Below are 20,637 nucleotides of genomic sequence, written 5' to 3'. Positions count from 1 at the left end.
TTTAAAAAGTAGATCCTCTGGTAAGTAATAAAGCATATTGATAAAGTGACTGAAAGATAAACATATCAGTGGATTGATATGGCTACTCCCCAAGGAAGGGACGCTCTGGCCCTTTCAGCGTCAGCAGGCTCAGTCAGCAGGTCCGAGTGATTTTACGCTGAGAAATTGGGCAGAAAACCTGCTGTCACACTTGGCTATATTTACTTTTCAAATTTATTTTTTCTCAGAGCAGGTGATGAAAAGCCCCAAGGCAAGTCTGAAAAGATACAGATTCACTTTCCTCAGCTCAAACCTTGAAATATCTGTGGTGTCAAAGGGGTGCACCAGGGCAGAACCAGGATGGGTTATTTTCTGAAAAATGAGCAAAACAAAGACTCCAGTGTATGGAATACAAGGGCTTCCTTTTAATCACCAGTTTTAATATCCTGGAAGATCATTTTCGGTGTTAGTCTAACTTACTGTTTATACATAACCTTGGCTTTGAGTTCATGGTGAACATCTTTAAAGGAGTCTGGTTCTTGGGACTGATGATTCCGTAAAGTGAGAATACACAAGGGAAAGCTTTCTATCGCACCATGTTGAAGGATACAGAAAGAAGAGGTATATGGGTAGTGGGTAGGGAAAAGAGAGGAAAAGGCCTTCAATAGATCAAAACCCTGGCTGTTTTTAGGCACATATATTACATGAGGATACAAGACAATGAGGTGCTCCTTGGAGGTTCATGGCCTCTCTTGGATGCAGTCAGCAGTGACCACTGTGGTACCAGGTGTGACAGGAGGATACTGAAAGAATGGGTCCGAGCACCCCTCTCCCCCTCCTTAGGTCCTGGCAGGATCCTTGAAGGTGTCCAGAACACACTGAATTCCCTCCCTCCTACTAACTACCTAACCAACTTCTCTCCTTCTATCCATCTATCTACCCATTGTTTCTTTCCTCCTGTCTGCCCGCCTGCCTCCCTTCCTTCTTTCTTCCTTCCTTCCCTCTTTCCTTCCTTCCTGAAATTCTCCAAGGTGCTAAACTACTGTGAAGCCTGTTACATCAGAGTCTTGCCTTTCATTTGCTTTGGCACAGAGTAGACAGAACAAGGGTTGGTTGGACTTTATCTTTTCATAATTTTCACAAATTCTACAACTGATAGAATTTGTAATCCTATAAATGACATCAAGACTTTCCTAGGCCCTGTGCTACTTCCTGGTAGTAACTCTGGCTCTTTAGAGGAAGTGTTCATTGTTTGCTGCTGCAGTGAACTCATTTGTGACTTAGAAAACTGCCTTTAAGGCCAAGGAGGCCTTTATTTATAAATGGTGTTTCCTAGGACTTAGAACTACCTACAGTACTTAATACTACCATGTGCTGTAAACTTTAAAAAATGCCCACTGTCTTCCTAACTGTACTACTTTTTCAGTATCACACACTAAAAAAGACACTTCCTGTATATATTTAAGTCTTTCTCTGTCAAATTAAACAGAGGCCTAGCTAATTACTCCTTGAAGACATGGCAGATTTCTGAATTCACTGTAAAGATATAAAGTCCTAGGGACTTCCCTGGTGGCGCAGTGGTTGGGAATTTGCCTGCCAGTGCAGGAGTCACGGGTTTGATCCCTGGTCCGGGAAGATCCCACATGCCGCAGAGCAACGAAGCCCGTGCGCCACAACTACTGAGCCTGTGCTCTAGAGCCCGCGAGCCACAAGTACTGAAGCCCACTCGACTAGAGCCCATGCTCCGCAAGAAGAGAAGCCACCGCAATGAGAAGCCTGCGCACTGCAGAGAAGAGTAGCTCCCATTTGCCTCAACTAGAGAAAGCCTGCGTGCCGTAACGAAGACCCACTGCAGCCAAAAATAAAATTAAAAAAAAAATTTATAAAGTCCTAAGTCACTGAAAAGGGAAGACCAACTTAATGGTAAATTTAAGGAACACAGTTCTTTTGGGAGTCTACTGATAGATTTATTGCTTAAATAAATATGTATTTTTTTCTTCTACAAATAGCAATTTAATACTGTTTCAAAACTGGACAGTGGAGAATATTCCTGCGAAGCCCGTAATTCTGTTGGACATCGCAGGTGTCCTGGGAAACGAATGCAAGTAGGTAAGCATGAAATATTGGGAGGAACAAATGGTTTGCAATTAGTACGTGCAAATATTTGGGGGTGGAAGGAGCAAGGAGTAAGTAAGAGCTGAGTGATTTGAAGGATAAATGGAAGGGAATGTTTAAAATCAGTTTGACATAATGTTACAAAAAGCAAACATGCTGTTTTAATCCAGCTTCCAAGCAAGACAGGAATATTTATCATTGTATTTTACAGATTTTTGAATTTTTCAAATAATTAATTTTAAAATATGCTTATCTGAGCAATCCTCTTTCAAACAAAAGCTAAGAGCCCTATAAGTTGCTCGGAGTCAAGAATTCAGAATGGGGGTTTGAATTCCAGCTCTGCCACTTATTAACTACACGCTCTTGGGCAAGTTAATTAACCTCCGTACCTCAGTCTCCCCAAAATTGAAGTTATAATACACTGTCCTCAAAGAGTTGTTAGGAAGATTAAAATAATTAATATTCAAAAGTGTTAGAATGGCACTGGTGTATTTTGAGCACTATATAGGTACTGGCTATTTTAATTGTTGGTAATTTTTTTCAAACCCCTGAAATACTACGTTTATACTTATTATATTTATACTTATTGCAGAGTAGGCTGTCCGAAAAGACTTTTTTTTTTTTGGCCATGCTGCACGGCTTGCAGGATCTCAGTTCCCCAGCCAGGAGCTGAACCCGGGCCACGGCAGTGAAAGCGCCGAGTCCTAGGCCATCACGGAACTCCCAAGACATGTTGAATATAGTTATGGATCTAGTTTGCTATAAAACATAGCTGCCATATATTATATTACACAAAATAAGCTGCTTAGAGTCGAGTAAAATTCAGGCTCAATTATCTTTTCAGATTACGTGAGTTTCAGAGCAAACATTGTTTTTCATTTTACTTTTAACAATTTGGTTAAATTCGTCCTCGTATGAAAGCCGTGTTTTGAAAATGGTTGTGTAATAGAGAGGGAGGAGCTGGAGATGGCACCCGAGGGGTTAAAGGTCACTCCAGAGGGGGCTGCACCCTAGGTTTCAGGAGCTTGTCCTCAGCTTTGTGGGGTCAGAAATTCATTTTTTCAACGCGTCTTGAGCTATGCAGATACGTGGGCAGTAATTTATATTGTCTGTGTACAGTTAACTCTTAGCATGATATTTTAAAGAAAATATAATCTTATTAGACTTCAGGATATCCTAAAGTATAAGATATTCAATAGTATACTCTAATTTCCACAAGTAAGTTTGAATTTCAGGTTTTTTTTTAAAATTCGGGGACACATATCTACCCAACTCACTCAAGTGTTGACATTTAAAGTCAAACATAAGCATTTGCTTAAATTATCAGAAAATATCCCTCTCAATGCTGCTTTGGAGTTATTAGAAAATTCACTATCCCATTTTATTTTTTCTTTAAATGATCATGTTTAATTTCAGTGCCTAATTTAGTTTTATCTTAAGAAATAATATAGGTGAAGTCATGGTTTTGACATACTAGTTAAATTTTTCCTTGCATGCAGTGAATAAATACATAACAAACTTTAAAGTTCTGTGTTTTGCTAGTAGTATCACTTTAATTTGAACATGATTTCCACGTATCTATTCTTCCTGGTATAAGTTGACTTAAAAGTTAGAATTGCTTTGTTTAAAGCTCACCCATTGATCCTCGATGTTTTACATCCTTGGTTTGGAATTCAGATCTTTGGAAATACATAATTCATGAAGTCTCATTTCCAGTTTTCTTTGTGAATTATCACCAACAACTTGTAACCAAAACCTGTTTACTGTTCTAAATAAATCCTTTCTGAAGTACAGAAAGAAAGTAAATCATGGGTTTGCTGATTATTCCCAGGCTGCTTCATTGTACAACTCCAGAAAATTCTGCTGACACTTAGCATTTTAGCATTTGGTCCCTTTCCTTTTATTTTAGAATAATGATACCCTCCTTTTATTGTAGCTTTTTTTTTAAGAAAGAACACACAATATTTTCATACACGTTATTACATTTTCTCTTTAGTGAGGCATAATAAGGTGGGCATATTACTTGCTCAGAATCTCACAGTAATGACAAATGGGATGAACACAACTTACCTCTAACTTACAAGTCTTCTATCTTCTATTTCTTTGAAGAAAATAAAATAACGTTTATACCATGAGTTAGTACTTACAGGATAAGACAGTTTTTTTGTTTAGAATTTGCCTTTAGCTTGAATCCTTCATAGATGTCAGATTCATTGACAAACTACAGGACAGTTTTTTGTCAATGAAAATTTCAATCTAAGGGTGATTATAGCCCTTAGGTTAAACCCTTTGTAGGTGTCAAATCATTGACTATTACAAAGAAAATCGTAGGCAGTTTGGTTCTCAGGAGTTTTATTTAGTTATTAATTTAATTTTGCCTTAGTTTATGATTATTGTGGAGTTCCTTTTTTCCTCTCTGCTATTTTTTATCCAAGTGAATAAATAGATGAATCTCAACCTCCCAATACCCAAGCAAATATGAACTGAGTTTATATCAAGCAATAATTAAGGTTTCCTATTCTAATCAAATTCCTCAGCCTTTCGAAAGATAGACCCAGTTACCTTTTTTAAAAAAAATCAGTTAATATTTCAGAGGCATCTGGAAAAATTAATAACACTTGGCATTAAGAAAAAAATTTAAGACCAGGAAGTTTCATGATAAGCAGACTCATTCAAATAATATTTCTTTAAAAATCACTCCCAAACTGTGCACTGCTTTAAAATATCTAAAATTACTATTGAGAAACTGCTACCTAATATTTTCTCCAAGTTATTTAACCATATGCTAATTAATACTTGCTTTTAAAAAAAGAACTCTTTGTTCCTTTAAAAATGTAGGAATTTGCATATTGATCAATACATAAGAAGTGTCTAAATGACAGAAGAGTGTGGCTCGTGAAATCCTCATGGACAAGATGGAAAAATGTGACCCAAATTGAATGTGTAGATGGATTCACACATGGTTGGATCCCTCACCCAGAGCATGCTAGTAAATTTTGTCATATGAAGATACATGTCTAATAGCCTGTTAAATAGTTCTTTCCCAAAGTCATGTTTATCATTTTATTAATGACTTGAATGTATTTTTGATGCAGTTCCCAGTTGCAGAAATATTAACCTCAGAAGGTTAATAATCTAATTCTTGGGCAACAGAATCAGTAACTGGAAAAACCTCACAAGTTGGTAACATGGTAGTGATATTTCAAAGTTAGGTCCAAAAAATGCAGTTATATTGGGTTAGAGGAAAGGTGACTTAGTAGCAACAGGAAAAAGCCTTGGGAAGTTTAATTCATTTTTAACTTAATGGGATAACAGTTTAATGGCATATACATATGTGGGTGTGTATGTGTGCGTGTGTACACACACCCAACCACAAGCCCATATAAATTCAAGAAAGAAGATGTTTCTGATACCTAGTTTTATAGAACAACAGTGGCATGGGCTTTCTTTGGGGCTGAATGAATTTTCCGTATTTGTGAAATTGACACAGATGACGATGTAGAGGAATTTTAAGGGAAATTTGAGGGGAGTGTTGTAGTAGAATACTTGAACTCACTGAACTTCAAAGCTCACTTCCAATCTGGTATTTAATCATATGGATTATTGCATCTCCAAATGCATGCAAGAGAATACCATACATTTTATTTCTGGATCATAGAACTTCTTAAAATTTAAGATTCTTGCAAGACTTAGCTCTGTTAATATTTTCAATCAATTTTGAACCATGTCCGTGGAAGTGAGTTAGTGGAACAGGCTTAAAAAGCATGAAACTATCTGTGTTTATGGTATAGCTACAAAGGGGAGCTTTTTTTTTGTTTTGTTTTAATAAATTTATTTCTGGCTATGTTGGGTCTTCGTTGCTGTGCGCAGGCTTTCTCTAGTTGCGGCGAGCAGAAGCTACTCTTCAATGCAGTGTGCGGGCTTCTCATTGCGGTGGCTTCTCTTGTTGTGGAACGTGGGCTCTAGGCGCGCGGGCTTCAGTAGTTGTGTCACGCAGGCTCAGTAGTTGTGGTGCACGGGCTCAGTTGCTCCGTAGCATGTGGGATCTTCCCGGACCAGGGCTCGAACCTGTGTCCCTTGCACTGGCAGGCGGATTCTTAACCACTGCGCCACCAGGGAAGTCCAAGGGGAGTTTTTTGAGCTTTTTTGATTTAATGACTACATCGGTCCGTCTTTTTGACGTGAATTCATGCCTGGTTTATTTTGCATTCCAGATGATCTCAACATAAGTGGCATCATAGCAGCTGTAGTCGTTGTGGCCTTAGTGATTTCTGTCTGTGGCCTTGGCGTGTGCTATGCTCAGAGGAAAGGCTACTTTTCAAGTAAGTGAATTTCACTCTTTGCCAGACAACTTCTTGTGGATATAGAGTTTCCTTCTGAGACACTGTTTCTCCTAAGATGTTCTAACAGACTCTGGAGAATATTTTTCGTTCATTTTCCTGCAGTAGAAAATGTCCAAGATGACACGAAGGTGAGTCATGAAGCACCCTGGCGAACATAGGGAGGAAAGGCAGAGGTGTCTCTTCGCAGCATTCCAGGAATCATCACAGAATATGTGAGAGGCACCGGGGAGGGGCATAGTGCAGCGATACCGAGAGATGTGCAATGGGGGTGGATATTTATAGTACATGTACATGTATTTAAGATCCTTTTATTTTAAGTAAGGGATTGTATATCTCAAGATGAAAATTAATTTCTAGTTTTATGATAAGAAATTTCATTGGAATAAATCTGTGAAATGTTTTATCAGTATAGAACTGTGGAATGTTGAATGTCGAATTTAGCACAACTGTATTTAGAAGACAATTGTTCAATTAAAAACTAGAAACCTATTGTATTATAGTTGCTTCTGAGGTTTTTAATTCTTCAAGTTTAGGTCTCTTGGAACTCCCATTTGGTGATACAATAGGTTTGATGTAAATGGATGAGATTTTTAAATGTTTTATTCTCTTAATGCGTTTCTTTACTCCCAGTCTTTAAAATTATCTGAGACCTTCAAAGTTGCAGAACTCCATCAAGTCCACTAAAAATAGTGTATAAAGTAGAATTTTTAAGGATAATAAATTTATAGCATGAACAAGTTTTAGACCTGCTGTTTTATAGGGAACATTAATTTTGAAATTTAGGTTTAAAAAATATCTTATACCAAAATAAAACTTAAATTTAAAGGGGGTTTGTAATAATACCTATAAATAGGTATTGTAAAATGTATCCATGAATGTGGTTTCAAGGATATTCCCTATAATTAAGAATAACTGCTCTGTGAATTAATAGTAGCTGTTGTGTGGTTCTCCTATCCAGTCCAGTGTAATGTAATCCGGCTGAGTCCCCCTGCTGGTCACCAGTGGAAGTACAGACAGATAAGGTTGCTCATTCAAAATTCTTGTCTTTTCTCTCTACCTGCAAAGAATACCTGTCTGAGTGTTTTTATTAAAGACTTGGTAAACGGTTTTTCTTAAAATACTGAATTAATTAAAGATTTTACGTGAATATTATTAGTTCATTAGCTAAGAATGTTACTCCCGTTTTCATCTAGCAGGAAATCTATCTAAGAGAACCATTCTCTTGAACTTGCATTTCAGACAGGGGTTGGCAAACTATGACCCATGGACAAAATCTGGTCTGCCACTTGATTTTCTATGGCCCACGAGCTAAGAATGGTTTTTACATATAAACATTGCAGTCTATTTGGTAATAGGGAACCCTAACGTTGAACCCCCAAATAAGAGAAATGTTATCCCTCCAAAGAATTCCACTCTTCTAATTAGTAGACCTGTATTACAACACTTTGATTATTATTGTTATATTTTTAATTCATTGATAAAAATTTTTGAAAATTTGTTTTCTCTTTTGTTATGTAAGTACTTACTTAATATCCTCAATTTTACCTCTTTGCCCACAAAGCCTAAAATATTTGCCATGTGGACCTTTACAGAAAAAGTTTGCCAACGCTTGATTTAGAAGGTATACAATGTCAGCAAGTGAGAATCAAAACTGAGAAAAAGGAATTAAGCTCAAACTCATTTTTATATGAATCTGTATCATACGCTATTAATTCTTGCATTAATGATATATACTTGTTCTTTTGTAGAAGAAACCTCCTTCCAGTAAGTATACTTTCTTAATGCATGCCTTCCCCCATATCAACTACTTTTTTGTTCATCATCTGTTTAAAGTCAAAAATGGGAAGTTGGGTTGTTTGTGTGGGTTTAATTCTATGGGCCGTGACTCAAATTCATCAAGGAACACATCCTACCTCATGCCTCATGCCAACTTGTCAATGATGCTTAGTTACCTAGAGAAGAAATACAGTCACTAATTTGACTTTGTAGGCATTTCCATAGTACTCTTGAAAAACTTTTTTTTCCTGTGTTTTGCTAAATTTAAAATGTTCAAATAAATTTTTCCCTAACAGTCATTTTTACATTTAATTGAATACCAAATATATGTCCAACCCTGTCCTAGGGACTGATAACAGAGCAGTGAATAAAATAGACCAAAAAAACCCCTCTGCCCCACGGAGCTTGCATTCTAGTAGAGTAAGGCAGAAAGTAAACAATTACATGAGTGCGACAGTATGTCAGATTGTGATAAGTATTACGGAGAAAGATAAAGCAGGTAAGAGAACAGAGAATGCACAGGGGAGGAGTGGAGATTGCCCTTGTAAATAGGTGGTTAGAGAGGGCCTCACTGATGAGGGGACGTCTGAGATATGCAGATAAGCAGAGGGGAGAGAACAAAGGGAAAGATCTCGAAGCTCTGCGTGCCTGGAGTATCTGCGGAACAACAAGGGGACCAGTGCGGTTGGAACAGAGTGAGAACGATGCAGGGAGGAGATGAGTGAACACAAGTAGAGTAGTGGGGGCCAGATTACATGGAGTCCGTTCCAGGTAGTTGTGAGTAGTTTGGCTTTGGTTCTGAGTAAGATGGGACATCATTGGAGGACCTTGAACAGAGGGGTAGCATCTTCTTATTTAGTTCTTAGAAGCTCACACTGACTGCTCTGTTGAGAATAAGCTGTATGGTGACAGAGGGTGGAGGAAGCAGGGAGAACAGTTAGGAAACTACTAACTAATCTAGACAAGAGAAAATGGTGGCTGGTCCCAAAGTGACGGTGTCAGAAATGTTGAGAAGTGATAGGATTCCGGATATATTTTGAACGGTTTGCTGGTTGATTGGATGTGGGCTGTGAGAAGAAGAGAGAAACCAAAGATGGCTCCAAGGCTCTGGGAAAGATGAAGTTACCATTTACTGAAGTGTGAAGGGTTTCAGGAGCATGTTTGAGAGTGGTGGTGGAGGTAGGTAGAGAGGTCTGTCTGGAGTGCTTTGAAATTTTTTTTAATATTTGAGATGCCTATTATACTGCCAAGTAGAGATAATTAGTGAGTAACTGCATATATGAATCTGGAGTTTGGGGAAACATCTTAACTAGAGTTAGAAATTTAGGAGTCATTGGTGCATGAGATCTGGATGAGATCACCAGAGTCTCCAGTTAATTTGCAGTTGGTTTGTGCCTGTCCTTCTTGTATGTATGGAAATGGCAGACCCAACCTCGACTCTATGGGCGTTCCCCTCTACTCTTAGCTGCCATGCTTCGGTGACTTTGTCATCTCCTAAGTCTTTTGAAGACCAAGGAGATGCCATTGATTTCCTGTTCCTAGACTTGCTCCTCAGTGATGGTCTCTGAGCCTCATAATATCCCAGTGCAAGTCCAGGATGAGGTCCAAGTTAGCAGGACTAGCGGTAGCCAGTTCAGGAGTGAGTTCTGAAAAGCAGGGTAGCCTGATGGTGGTATGGCCAACCCCCCATCGCACCCCAGGCAATTGTGAGGATTCCCACTTTTATTGAGTAAGATGGAAAGTGATTGGAGGGAGGGTTATGAACAGAGGAGAGACATCATCTTATATATGGAGAAAGGCTGGCAATGCTAGGGTGAGGGAGGTTATTATTCTTTCATTCAGTCCCTATTACTGTCTCTGTTAACCCAGGCAGTAATCTGGGAGGCAATATCTTTATTCCTAGACACATCTTCCGTTTGTCAAATCCATGCTCCTCAAAATTTGTTGGACAATGAATTGGATGTTGTATTAGTCTGCTAGGGCTGCCTTAAAAGTGCCATCAACTGGTGGCTTAAACAACAGAAATTTATTTTCTCATAGTTCTGGAGGCTAGAAGTCCAGGCCTCTTTCCTTGACTTAAAGGTGGTGTTCTCCCTGTCTTCACACGATCTTATGTTTAAACATCCCTGTTTATGTCTGAATTTCCTGTTCTTATAAGGATATCAGTCATATTGGATTAGGACCCACCCTAATTACTTCATTTTAATTTAATTACCTCTTTAAAGACACTGTCTCTAAATACAGTCACATTCTGAGGTACTGGGAAGTTGGGACTTGAACCTGTGAATGTTTGGTGGGGACACAGTTCAGCCCATAACAGGTAACTGGAACCGTAGTCACCACATAAAACTTTCTTTCCATGGAAAAAATGAAATTTGAGATTATAATGATTAAACTTTCAAAATAGTAAATGTCAATGAGTTGAGTTAAAAGTTAGTAAGTCTCTGGTTTGCATATTCCGCAAAAGTCGTTAGTGTCTAGCCTTAGGCTACAAGTAGACACAAAGGGCTTCACACATACTGATATTTTGTTGCATGGTTTTCTCTATGAATATTGTCTATAAATATAAGAAATTCAGTTAGGATTGCTGGGGGCTTTTGTACCTGGCTAAGATAAATGTTCATCTTCCTGTTGAGAAAATGTGTGGAGGTAACATTAACTAAAAGAGGTTATATGTTTTAGAATTGGAAGCAATAATATAGTAAATGCTGTCTTTTATGTTCCACAAACAGGAAGAGTAGTTCTGCATCTAAAGCCACTGCAATGAGTGAAAATGTGAGTATTTTTAAAGTATATTTCCCTTTTAATATACCTTGTACTAGTGTCTACCGCTGGTCTTTAGAAGGAGCTAAATAAATGTTAGCTCCCATCCCCTGTCTGGGAAAGCAGCATTTGTAGAGCAGTGGGGCTTTACCATCCCATTATTTTCTGTCATGGTGTTTTCTATTATTAGTCGGCCTCCTTAGTATCATTAGATCTGGCATTATTGGCTCCATTTTATAGATGAAGAAATTAGGACACACATTCTCACAGTATTACAATGGCCAAGCTGGGACCAAGGTACCTTGATTCTTGTCAGCTTGACCAAGCAGATCACTTCCAGAAGATCTGTGGTTCCAGGACTCTCCTATGGTTATTCAAAGCACTTGGAAATTTTAGGGATATGGAATATCCTCTGCTTTTGCAGAAAGGAACATTTCAGAAATCCTTGAAAAGATGCAAGAATTATCTATTTCAGATGGTTAAGGGAACATAATTTAGATGCTTGGACCCTTGTGTACTTTTGCATTTGTAAGCACTACATTGAAGCAGTAAATACCATCATTGCTCAGATTTTGTAGCTCTTTGGATGGTTATTCAGCCTTCTGGACTATTTTTCAGCAATACAGTGAGGGAAGGGAGGTTCCTGATGTTTTTAGAAGTCTAAGCCCTTTCTTGAGAAATGGAGCGCTACTTCCCTGAATTCCTTAGTACTCTGTGGCAAGGATTTGCTTAGATTTCCTTTCAGTAGAGCTTGGGGTGGGGCGTGTATTTTAAACACTTAAGTGACTCTGATGGACACTGACCTTTAAGACCTACGTACTATTCCATAGACGTTTTTTCCGCCAAAGATTTAAAAAATTGTCTACTCCAGAATCTATCATGGAAATCATTTTATTTTGTGGTTTACAATACCAAAGCATATTGTTCATTAATTAGCAGACAAGCCACGTGTTGACTCTATATTTGCTCCTATAATTTGTAGAAAATGCTCCTTGAGTGCGGAGTAAAATAATCTCACCTGACCAAACAGGAAGAGACACTTGGTGGCTGAGTCGGAAGAACAAAAGCTTCGCTCTTTTTCTTTGTCTTCCGCTCCGTTGCCCTCATCGGCCAAGAGCAAGAGTGTCCAATTTGAATTCTGCCCTAGAGCCGGGTTTCTCAACATTGGCACTACTGACACGTTCTTCTGTTTCTTATATAACAATTTATATAAGAAATGACAATTTCTTCTAAGGCTTATATAATGAATTTTTTATAACGTCACATAATTCTTTGTTGTCCTGTACGTTGTAGGATGCTTAGGGGCGCCTGACCTCTACCTGCTAGATGCCAGTAGCATGCCCCCCGCAAACAGGACTTCTCCTGTTCTAATTCCCACTCCTACATCTTTACTCTTTAGGCAAAGTTTCAAGGATTTGTCTCCTGGTATTTAATTATTTAATTCCCCGTAAAATAGATTTAATTAAATATACGCTGGTGGGCTTCCCTGGTGGCGCAGTGGTTGAGAGTCTGCCTGCTGGTGCAGGGGACACGGGTTCGAGCCCTGGTCTGGGAAGATCCCACATGCCGCGGAGCAAATGGGCCCGTGAGCCACAACTACTGAGCCTGCGCGTCTGGAGCCTGTGCTCCGCAACAAGAGAGGCCGCGATAGTGAGAGGCCAGCGCACTGCGATGAAGAGTGGCCCCTGCTTGCCACAACTAGAGAAAGCCCTCGCACCGAAACGAAGATCCAACACAGCCATAAATAAATAAATAAATAAAAGATGAGCTTGTTTTTCAGATAATCAAAAAAATAATAGATTTAAAAAAAAATATATATATATACGCTGGTTTGTACCTGCAAGATTCTCATAGTGGATGTATCTTTGTATTCATAAGATTTCTATATTTCTTTAAACGTTAAGTAATACATCATATTTAAACTTGGTTTTTCTTTCTTTTCCTAGGATTTCAAGCACACAAAATCCTTTATAATTTAAAAGAATTCCACCTTTGCGATGCACCAAAACCACAGTTGTTGCACTATTAAAAGATTATAAAACTCTGCTTTGTCTTACATTTGCCAAGAGGTACATGAGGAGGTGAAGTTGGTGTTTCATTATAGTCTTTATGACTGCTACATCACTTGAAATTTTTATTTTACACAAATAGTTTTGTCAGCAGCTACAATACAGTCTGGCTTCTTGTGTCTGGACAAAGTTAAAGGAGTCAGAATACTTTGTAATATTCTGGGGCTTGTGAAGTGTTAAATATCGTAACTTCTAGAGTAAGTTACTAAAAATATATCATACTGGTTGTGAAATTAATCCACAGAGCATGAAAGTATAAGCTGTGTGCACCCTCTCTGTGCAAGAGTCTGATTTAGAGGGTTCAGAAAATACTCTGACAGATGCAGAAGGAACCTCTGGTCTCATTTCTCCCAGAATCCTCCTTTTCCCCCTAATACAATGCTTATTCTGTTGCTCATTTATCACTAATATATTCAGAGAAGGGAAGTGGCGGGAAGGGTCTTATACCCGAGGATTTGCACTTTTTGTTTACTTTCATGTCTGAGAACCAAAAGCAACATGAAGAAAAATACCTAAGGGCCAGAGCTCACTCACCCGGTGTGTGTCGTTGACTTCTTCATTAAACATCGTTCTGAGAGTTAAGCACAAACCCAAGTGTCTTATTTCACCCCCAGAGCTGCTTGTTGCTATTTCCTTCCCCTAAGACCCCTTTGAAAGAGGATCAGTGGCTTTGACATCAGAACTCACCATTGGAACCAACACACATAACCCTACAGATACTTGTCCCTGCGTGATGGTGACTTCACATCTCTCTGTCTATAAAAATCGTGCAGTGAAATTTTGCATTGGGCTGAGTCCCTTGCTGTTACGGCCAGTGGTTTTCCAACCCTGCTTATGGCAAAGTCAGCGATATGGAGGGGAGGAGTGGTTGCCTGACAAGTAAAATGAGATGAAACAGCTCAGTGTGGCTCCTGGCACCTGGTGCTACGCTTGATATGTAGAAAACGCAGGAGAAATGAAATGAAAAATGGGTCCGATCATCTGGTTTCTAAACTGATAGTTCACAAAGACCTCCAGCTAGTGTTACAAAGCGAAAATTCCAATGATCCATGTAATAGGGAGAGTAATTAGACTGTGTTAAAAGCATAAGCATCCAGAACTTATTTTGATTATTCGTTTCATATTGAAAAGACGATATGGCTAGGGCATTTCCAGTTCCAGGAAAATCTAGACGAAAAGGTCCCTCACTGCCTTTGACAACTTTGAATATGGTTAAACTGCTTTTAAAGGAGTCCACTCTTTTTGCCCAATAGGCAGAGCGAATCGCCAGGATTCACGGGACAGGCAATTGGATTAAGTATTCACCAAGTGCCAAATATATGCCTGGACACCAGGTCACTGGGAAGATGCCTGTTGTCACACTGCCCCCACTTGTCTGTGACATTCAGTGATTCTCACCAGACCCCTTCCAACAGTTTCCGTAAAGGGCCAGGTAGTAGATATTTTAAGACATGTAGGCCATATGGTCCCTGCTATAACTGCCTGTACTGTACTCAACTCTGCCATTTTTCCTGTCATTGTATTGTAGCATGAAAGCAGCCACAGACAATACTTTTAAAATGGTCATGTTTGTGTTCTTAAAACAGCAGGCAAGGACAGGATCTGGCCCACATGCATAGTTTCCCAACTCTCGGTGGTGAAGCATGAAAAGGAAAAAAACAAAAAACTATCATTATAATTCTTAGAACATTTTGATTTTGTTTTCGTGAAGTAAAACTGTGTTTTATAAAGGTTAGGGCATTAGTATCTTTAATAGCAAGTTTTGTTTTGTTTTAATTATTATCATTGTAACTAGGTTTAATTTATTTTTACTTGGGGGTTTAACCTAATTAAATCTGGAACTGTTTTTTCAAACTTGCAAAAAACTTCATCTCACAGGTGGTGGTGTCTGATTAAAGTCTACATTAATAAAAATAGCTGAACGTGTTCAATTTTTTAGCCCCATTTAATGGTGCAGGGGAAGAGTCATTCACCTATTTTTATTCAGTGAAACCCAGGAAACTAGTCCCTCTTACCGTCTGTAGCTACAAGGCTAACGCTTTAGCTGCCTAAGATGAGAATCTCATCTCAGTCTGGGTGCCTGCCAACCTTTCCAATGCTGAAAAAATGCTCTGAAAGTAAAATGTCACAACTATTTATTGAACACTTTATATATGTCATGGAAGTGGGGGGTGGATGGAGGTGAGGCTGTGTAAGATCTCATTCACCTCAACGATTGTATAAAGAGGGCAATGTCGTCATTTTACAGATGAGGAAACTGAGATGAACTGAGTCAGTGACTGCCAAGTTTACAAAGCTGACAAGTGAAGAGGCAGTGTCTACGTGACCCAGGTCTATCTGATGCAGGATGTTTTACACAAGATGTTTTTTCTCTGCCCCCAACGTTCCTTCCTTTTAAATTCTCAAATTCTTCTCTCCTAGGACAGCTTCCCTTCACCCTGCCTAGTCTCACAGCCTGTGATGCTTTCTGTCTTCCCTTTGCCCCTACCCCAGGTAAATGCCATGGTGGATCATTTCATCCCCTCGCCACAGATACCCGAATCTTTAATCTTACTTTTTTCAAGATTGAAGCTCACCACGATTTAAATTTAACCACCATTTAAATTATATTCTCTACCACTACCACCCTCCCTATCTCCATTTTCAACCTCCCATTTATTCACAGACTCCATCATTCATTGGTGCAATTGTCACTACTTTTTATCTCCGGCTACTATCTCACACCTTTTGTCTTCTGGTACCTTCCTCCCTCAAGTACCCCCTCTCAGCAGCACTTGTAATCTCTCCCGTCCTGAAGGCTCCTTTGCCCTCTAGTCTCCCCCTCACACACCCCATCAGTCTAAGTTACTGCCAGATTACTCACTTGAACACTGTCAACTCCCTTCTCCCTTTTCTCCCATCCCCTTGCTGAAAACCTTCCACTCTTTTCCATTACATAGTCTCTCACCGACGTCTAAACATTTTAGCCTGAAATTCAGGGCCTCCCCCCACGTACACACGTTGTCATATTGTCACACCTACCTGTTCAGCCACATGTTCCCCTGTTCCTCTTTAGTTGCCTTATGCACCCATCAAACTGAACTAAGGTCATTGTATCTCAACGACCCTTTTTTTCTCCTCCTTTACCTGGAAAGCTGATTCTCCTAATCACAAGATACGTAGATTCTAGTTACTCTTCAGGACATCTTTCAAATTCCACCTCCCCTATGCAGCTTTCCCTCGTTCTCCTTTCTGGAAGAAGTTTCTTTCTTCTCTGAATTTCCATAGCACTTGGTTTTCTTATGGCACTTGTTGGTTTTATATTTCTTAATACAGTTAGGTATGTACATCTCTGGCATTACCACCAATCTATTAATAGAAGCACTTTAAGAGCCACGTTTTACATACATATTTATAAGCCCCAAAGTATTTAACTGTCTCTAATGTGTAGTCGGTATCCAGTAAGTGCTAAATGAATTTTTTAAGATCAAAAGAGCACTTGTGAAAGGGCAATTTAAATATTTATTGATAAAATTTCTCCATAGATTTAGAATATTAATAACATACTGTTATTTTGCAATGTTATTATAATCCCGTTCATTTGTTATGCAGAGTCACACAAATCAACGCTCCATGAATTAAGGCTGGACAGACATGACTTTTATTCTACTCCTATGAGTTATTAGGCATCCATTTCCACACAGTTCTTAAAAAGATCTTAAAATATTTTTCTACTTTCAAGTAAGACATACTAGAGTATAATATGTCTTTATACTTCTTACTAAGAAAATGTTCTCAAAACAAATAGTGTGTCAACAAAGGACTTGTTTAACCTCTTTAAGACTGAGGGCAGATGGTTTTAAAGCTCCATTTTATAATCTGTTTTCAACACTGAATGTGCTACACAGAAGTGCTTCTTAAAGATGGTGTAAAAATTGAGATTTTTTTACGACCTGTAGTTAGATTCCTAAAGTTGCCCCCTGCCATTTAACTTTTCATTCTCAAGCTTCCTTTCCTTCCAAATATTTAACTACCATGAATTATACTGAAGTTGCTGTAGGTCAAGAAACTTTGTTTCTAAATTGTAGGATAACATATAGCAAAAAGGATTAGAAAAAATTTTATACGTAAAGACATATTCATGTAACAGAATGTCTACTGGCATTTTTCCTGTTGCCTGAAGGCTGACAACTACCTCACTTTCTAAAGAAACCCATAACTAATTTGGGTATAAATACCTGCTTTGATGTTCATGAAGAGACGGTTGTGCTACCCTGAAATTATTACCCTGGTCCTCTCTCCTTTACCCCACCACACAAAATCCATAACCTGAAGTGTATAGGGATGGATTGGGGGTGGGGAGCAATGGAGAGAGACAGAGAATGAATTGTCCAAGTCGTGTTAGTTTGTCAAAGTTGTGAGTTCTATTTCCCAACTCACCCCCAAGGCAAGTAAAGAGAATTTTAAAGAGAATCACCTGCAACAATCGAAGGCACCTGCCAAGAAGCAAAGAGCTATTTGAGCAGAGTGAAAACAGAGTTGGAAAAAGATATCAATGTAGAGAGCAGGGGAAATGGTGAAGCACCTATCTTCCGATTGTGTCTCAGGGCAAGGATGTGTGAGTTTCCTGTGGTCAAGTAGGCATCTTTGAAAGTAGCTGACCTTGAGCCTTCTTGCCAGTGTCTGAGAGCAAACATCTGAAATAAGACTCTGTGAACTGTACCATTGAGGTGGGAGCTGAGGGGAGTTTGGAAGAGATGGGTCAGACCTCCCATTTAAGGTAATCTGCATAATGAGGAAAACTTTCTAGCCCACAGAGCCCTCCAAGAACTCATACATTGAGAATCTAACCAGGGCTTCCATGGTGGCGCAGTGGTTGAGAATCTGCCTGCCAATGCAGGGGACACGGGTTCGAGCCCTGGTCTGGGAAGATCCCACATGCCGCGGAGCAACTAGGCCCGTGAGCCACAACTACTGAGCCTGCGCGTCTGGAGCCTGTGCTCCGCAACAAGAGAGGCCGCGATAGTGAGAGGCCCGCGCACAGCAATGAAGAGTGGCCCCCACTCGCCGCAACTAGAGAAAGCCCTCACACAGAAACGAAGACCCAACGCAGCCATAGATAAATAAATAAAAAAAAAAAAAAAAAAAAAAAAGAATCTAACCAGAGTCAGCATTTATAGGCCCGCCACACCAAGGGTAGCAACAATCAAAAACAAAATTCTACACTAAATGGATTTAAGTAAAAATCGCCTAGAACGGAAGCCCTCTTTGGTTAGTGCTATTATTATTAAAGGGAGTACTAGACACATAACAGGTAGGCACATGTCCATTTCCAGTTCCTGTACCTTTCCTCAACTCAAATATGCCCTTATAAGAACACCAGTCTTCTTATAAGGACACCGGTCAGACTGGATTCAAGCCCACCCTAAAAACCTCATTTTAACTTAATCCCCTTTAAGGGTCCCAATCCCAATACAATCACATTGGGAGGTTCTGAGAGTTAGGGCTTCAACATATGAGCTTTAGGGGAACACAATTCAGCCCACACCACCAGGCAAGGGAGAAAAATGCCATTTTAAACAGCTAAAAGCCTAGAAGGTTGAGGTCATTTGTAATAACATATAAGGTGGTCCCAAATGATAAGTGCAGGACCACTTTCTTGTAGGCTGAAGTAACAGATAGAGGCTGGAGTTTGCAAATTTGGGGCAGTCTCACCAGAAAGTTGAAGGGGCTATGAGGAAGATGGGGCAATAGTTAACATCCATGACTCAAAGCACCACTACAGCATTCAGCTGGAAAAAACAGAGCACTTCTCTGGTCAAAATTTAGCTAAATGCATAGCCCTAAAATGTAGGGCATAAGAGTAGGATGCTTAACACGGTATTCTTGCAGTAAAGCCACAAATAGAGTCCTTCTGTTTACATAATGAAGACATTGGGATGTTCAAGCAAACTCAAAGTAGTTGCAAGACAGACAAAAAAAAGTTTATGAAGATAATAGGTGTGAGATTATAAAAGGTAAAATTCAACTAAACTCTGAATGGGGGAGGGAAACATGCACGGAAAGGGTCAGCCCCATCTCCACCTAGACTGGCAGGGTCGCTGTTGACCCCAGGCTGCTTGCCTGCCACAGGAGGGTGGAGTAGAGCCACTTCAGGGGAGGGGAGGTTAGACAAAGGAACAGATCAATGAGGCTTCCTTGGTTACCTTTAATGGTGCCATAATGAAACATCGAATTCTGTTTCAACGGCTACAACTATTTAAAAGTAGTCCAACTGACCCGTCATTGCTTAGCTTCATTTGAAGAAAATTGGGCACTTTCTTCCTACTACTTTACCCTCCCCAATTCAATCTCTTCACATCTTACTAATCACACCTATACCATCAGGAAATATTTGTGGATCTTTTGAAAAAGGTATTCCTCACCAGGTTGAGACTTCAGCTAGTATGGCATGCCATAGTAAAAATCTATTTCTCTTTTGAAGTGAGCTAACCTCATAAGAAAGGCTGTATTTTTTTTTTTTTTTAAAGAAATTCACGTTCTTTTATTTATTTATTTATGACTGTGTTGAGTCTTCGTTTCTGTGCAAGGGCTTTCTCTAGTTGCGGCAAGTGGGGACCACTCTTCATCGCGGTGCTCGGGCCTCTCACCATCGTGGCCTCTCTTGTTGCGGAGCACAGGCTCCAGACGCGCAGGCTCAGTAGCTGTGGTGCACAGGCTTAGTTGCTCGGCGGCATGTGGGATCTTCCCAGACCAGGGCTCGAACCCGTGTCCCCTGCATTGGCAGGCAGATTCTCAACCACTGCGCCACCAGGGAAGCCCGAAAGGCTGTATTTTTGACTTCACATTTTTAAAGAAAATCTCTAAAGCTTTACTAAAGACAGGTATTCACTGACACAAGTCAGAGAGACTGTCAGATAGAAAAAGGCACAGCTGTTTTTCCTGCTTTTTAAAAAAAAATAATTAAAAATAGAACCATCTACTCTCTGAAATTTTGATGTGCTTGCTCTGCCACTTCTCTGGCACATCATACCTGCTGGATCTTCCATCAGCTGGGCAAACAACACCATACAACTGAATATTTTAAAGGAAATTCCTTTGTAGAACCCTCCCCTCCCCGGCTCCCAGCTCCCCCTGATCTATCCATATAGCCCCATAATAGACACTGTGATCATTACACTGCAAGGGAAGAGGAGGGATCTGAGTTACTGGGATAATAAAAGCATTTAACATACAAGGAGATGGAAGTTAAAACACAATGGATGTTCCTGGACGTATTCACAATCACACTTGAGTTTCCTGAAAAAGCTATGATAAAGGATTTATGAACCATTTCTTCATATTCTGGGAACGGGTGTAACAATCTCCACAGCAAACACTCCTGAAGTCAGGGTGGCTCCCCTCAGGCAGTGAGCCTCCACAGCAAAAAGGACACCCCTGCACTCAGAAGAATCTGGCAAGTTATGCGCAAGTGGTACCCAATTAATCCAAGGTCTCCATCTGCTTTGATATAACCAAACGGGAGGATCTAAAAACACAGAATTCAATACACTCAGGTGTACACCCAACACCACCAAATAATTTATTTGAAATCAGAATTAAAAGAACATATG

The 20,637-nt window shown here is 39.6% G+C and overlaps 1 protein-coding gene across 6 annotated transcripts in view; it reads left to right on the top strand.

Moving 5' to 3' along the window:
* JAM2 (junctional adhesion molecule 2) overlaps nucleotides 1-13,021 on the top strand; it is a 66,292-nt gene extending 53,271 nt beyond the window's left edge. Inside the window, exons 6-10 of one of the 6 annotated variants that reach the window (XR_014244634.1) lie at nucleotides 1,989-2,088; nucleotides 6,309-6,416; nucleotides 7,396-9,392; nucleotides 10,946-10,988; nucleotides 12,923-13,021. Coding sequence is in view for 3 of the 6 variants with exons in the window: in XM_082391970.1 (XP_082248096.1) it covers nucleotides 1,989-2,088; nucleotides 6,309-6,416; nucleotides 8,186-8,201; nucleotides 10,946-10,988; nucleotides 12,923-12,955 (300 nt within the window). In the remaining 3 variants the exon portion in view is untranslated. Of the gene's footprint in view, nucleotides 1-1,988; nucleotides 2,089-6,308; nucleotides 6,417-6,492; nucleotides 9,393-10,945; nucleotides 10,990-12,922 lie in introns of those variants that run through there. The other 5 variants (XR_014244635.1, XM_082391970.1, XR_014244636.1 and 2 more) reach the window with 5 other exon arrangements.
* The last annotated feature ends 7,616 nt before the right edge of the window (nucleotides 13,022-20,637 follow it).

The sequence above is a fragment of the Balaenoptera borealis genome, assembly GCF_965194805.1.
Source record: "Balaenoptera borealis genome assembly, chromosome: 5".
NCBI classification, from domain to species: Eukaryota; Metazoa; Chordata; class Mammalia; order Artiodactyla; family Balaenopteridae; genus Balaenoptera; species Balaenoptera borealis.
Note: the sequence above shows the minus strand (reverse complement) of the source record. Positions and strands in the feature narration are given on the sequence as shown.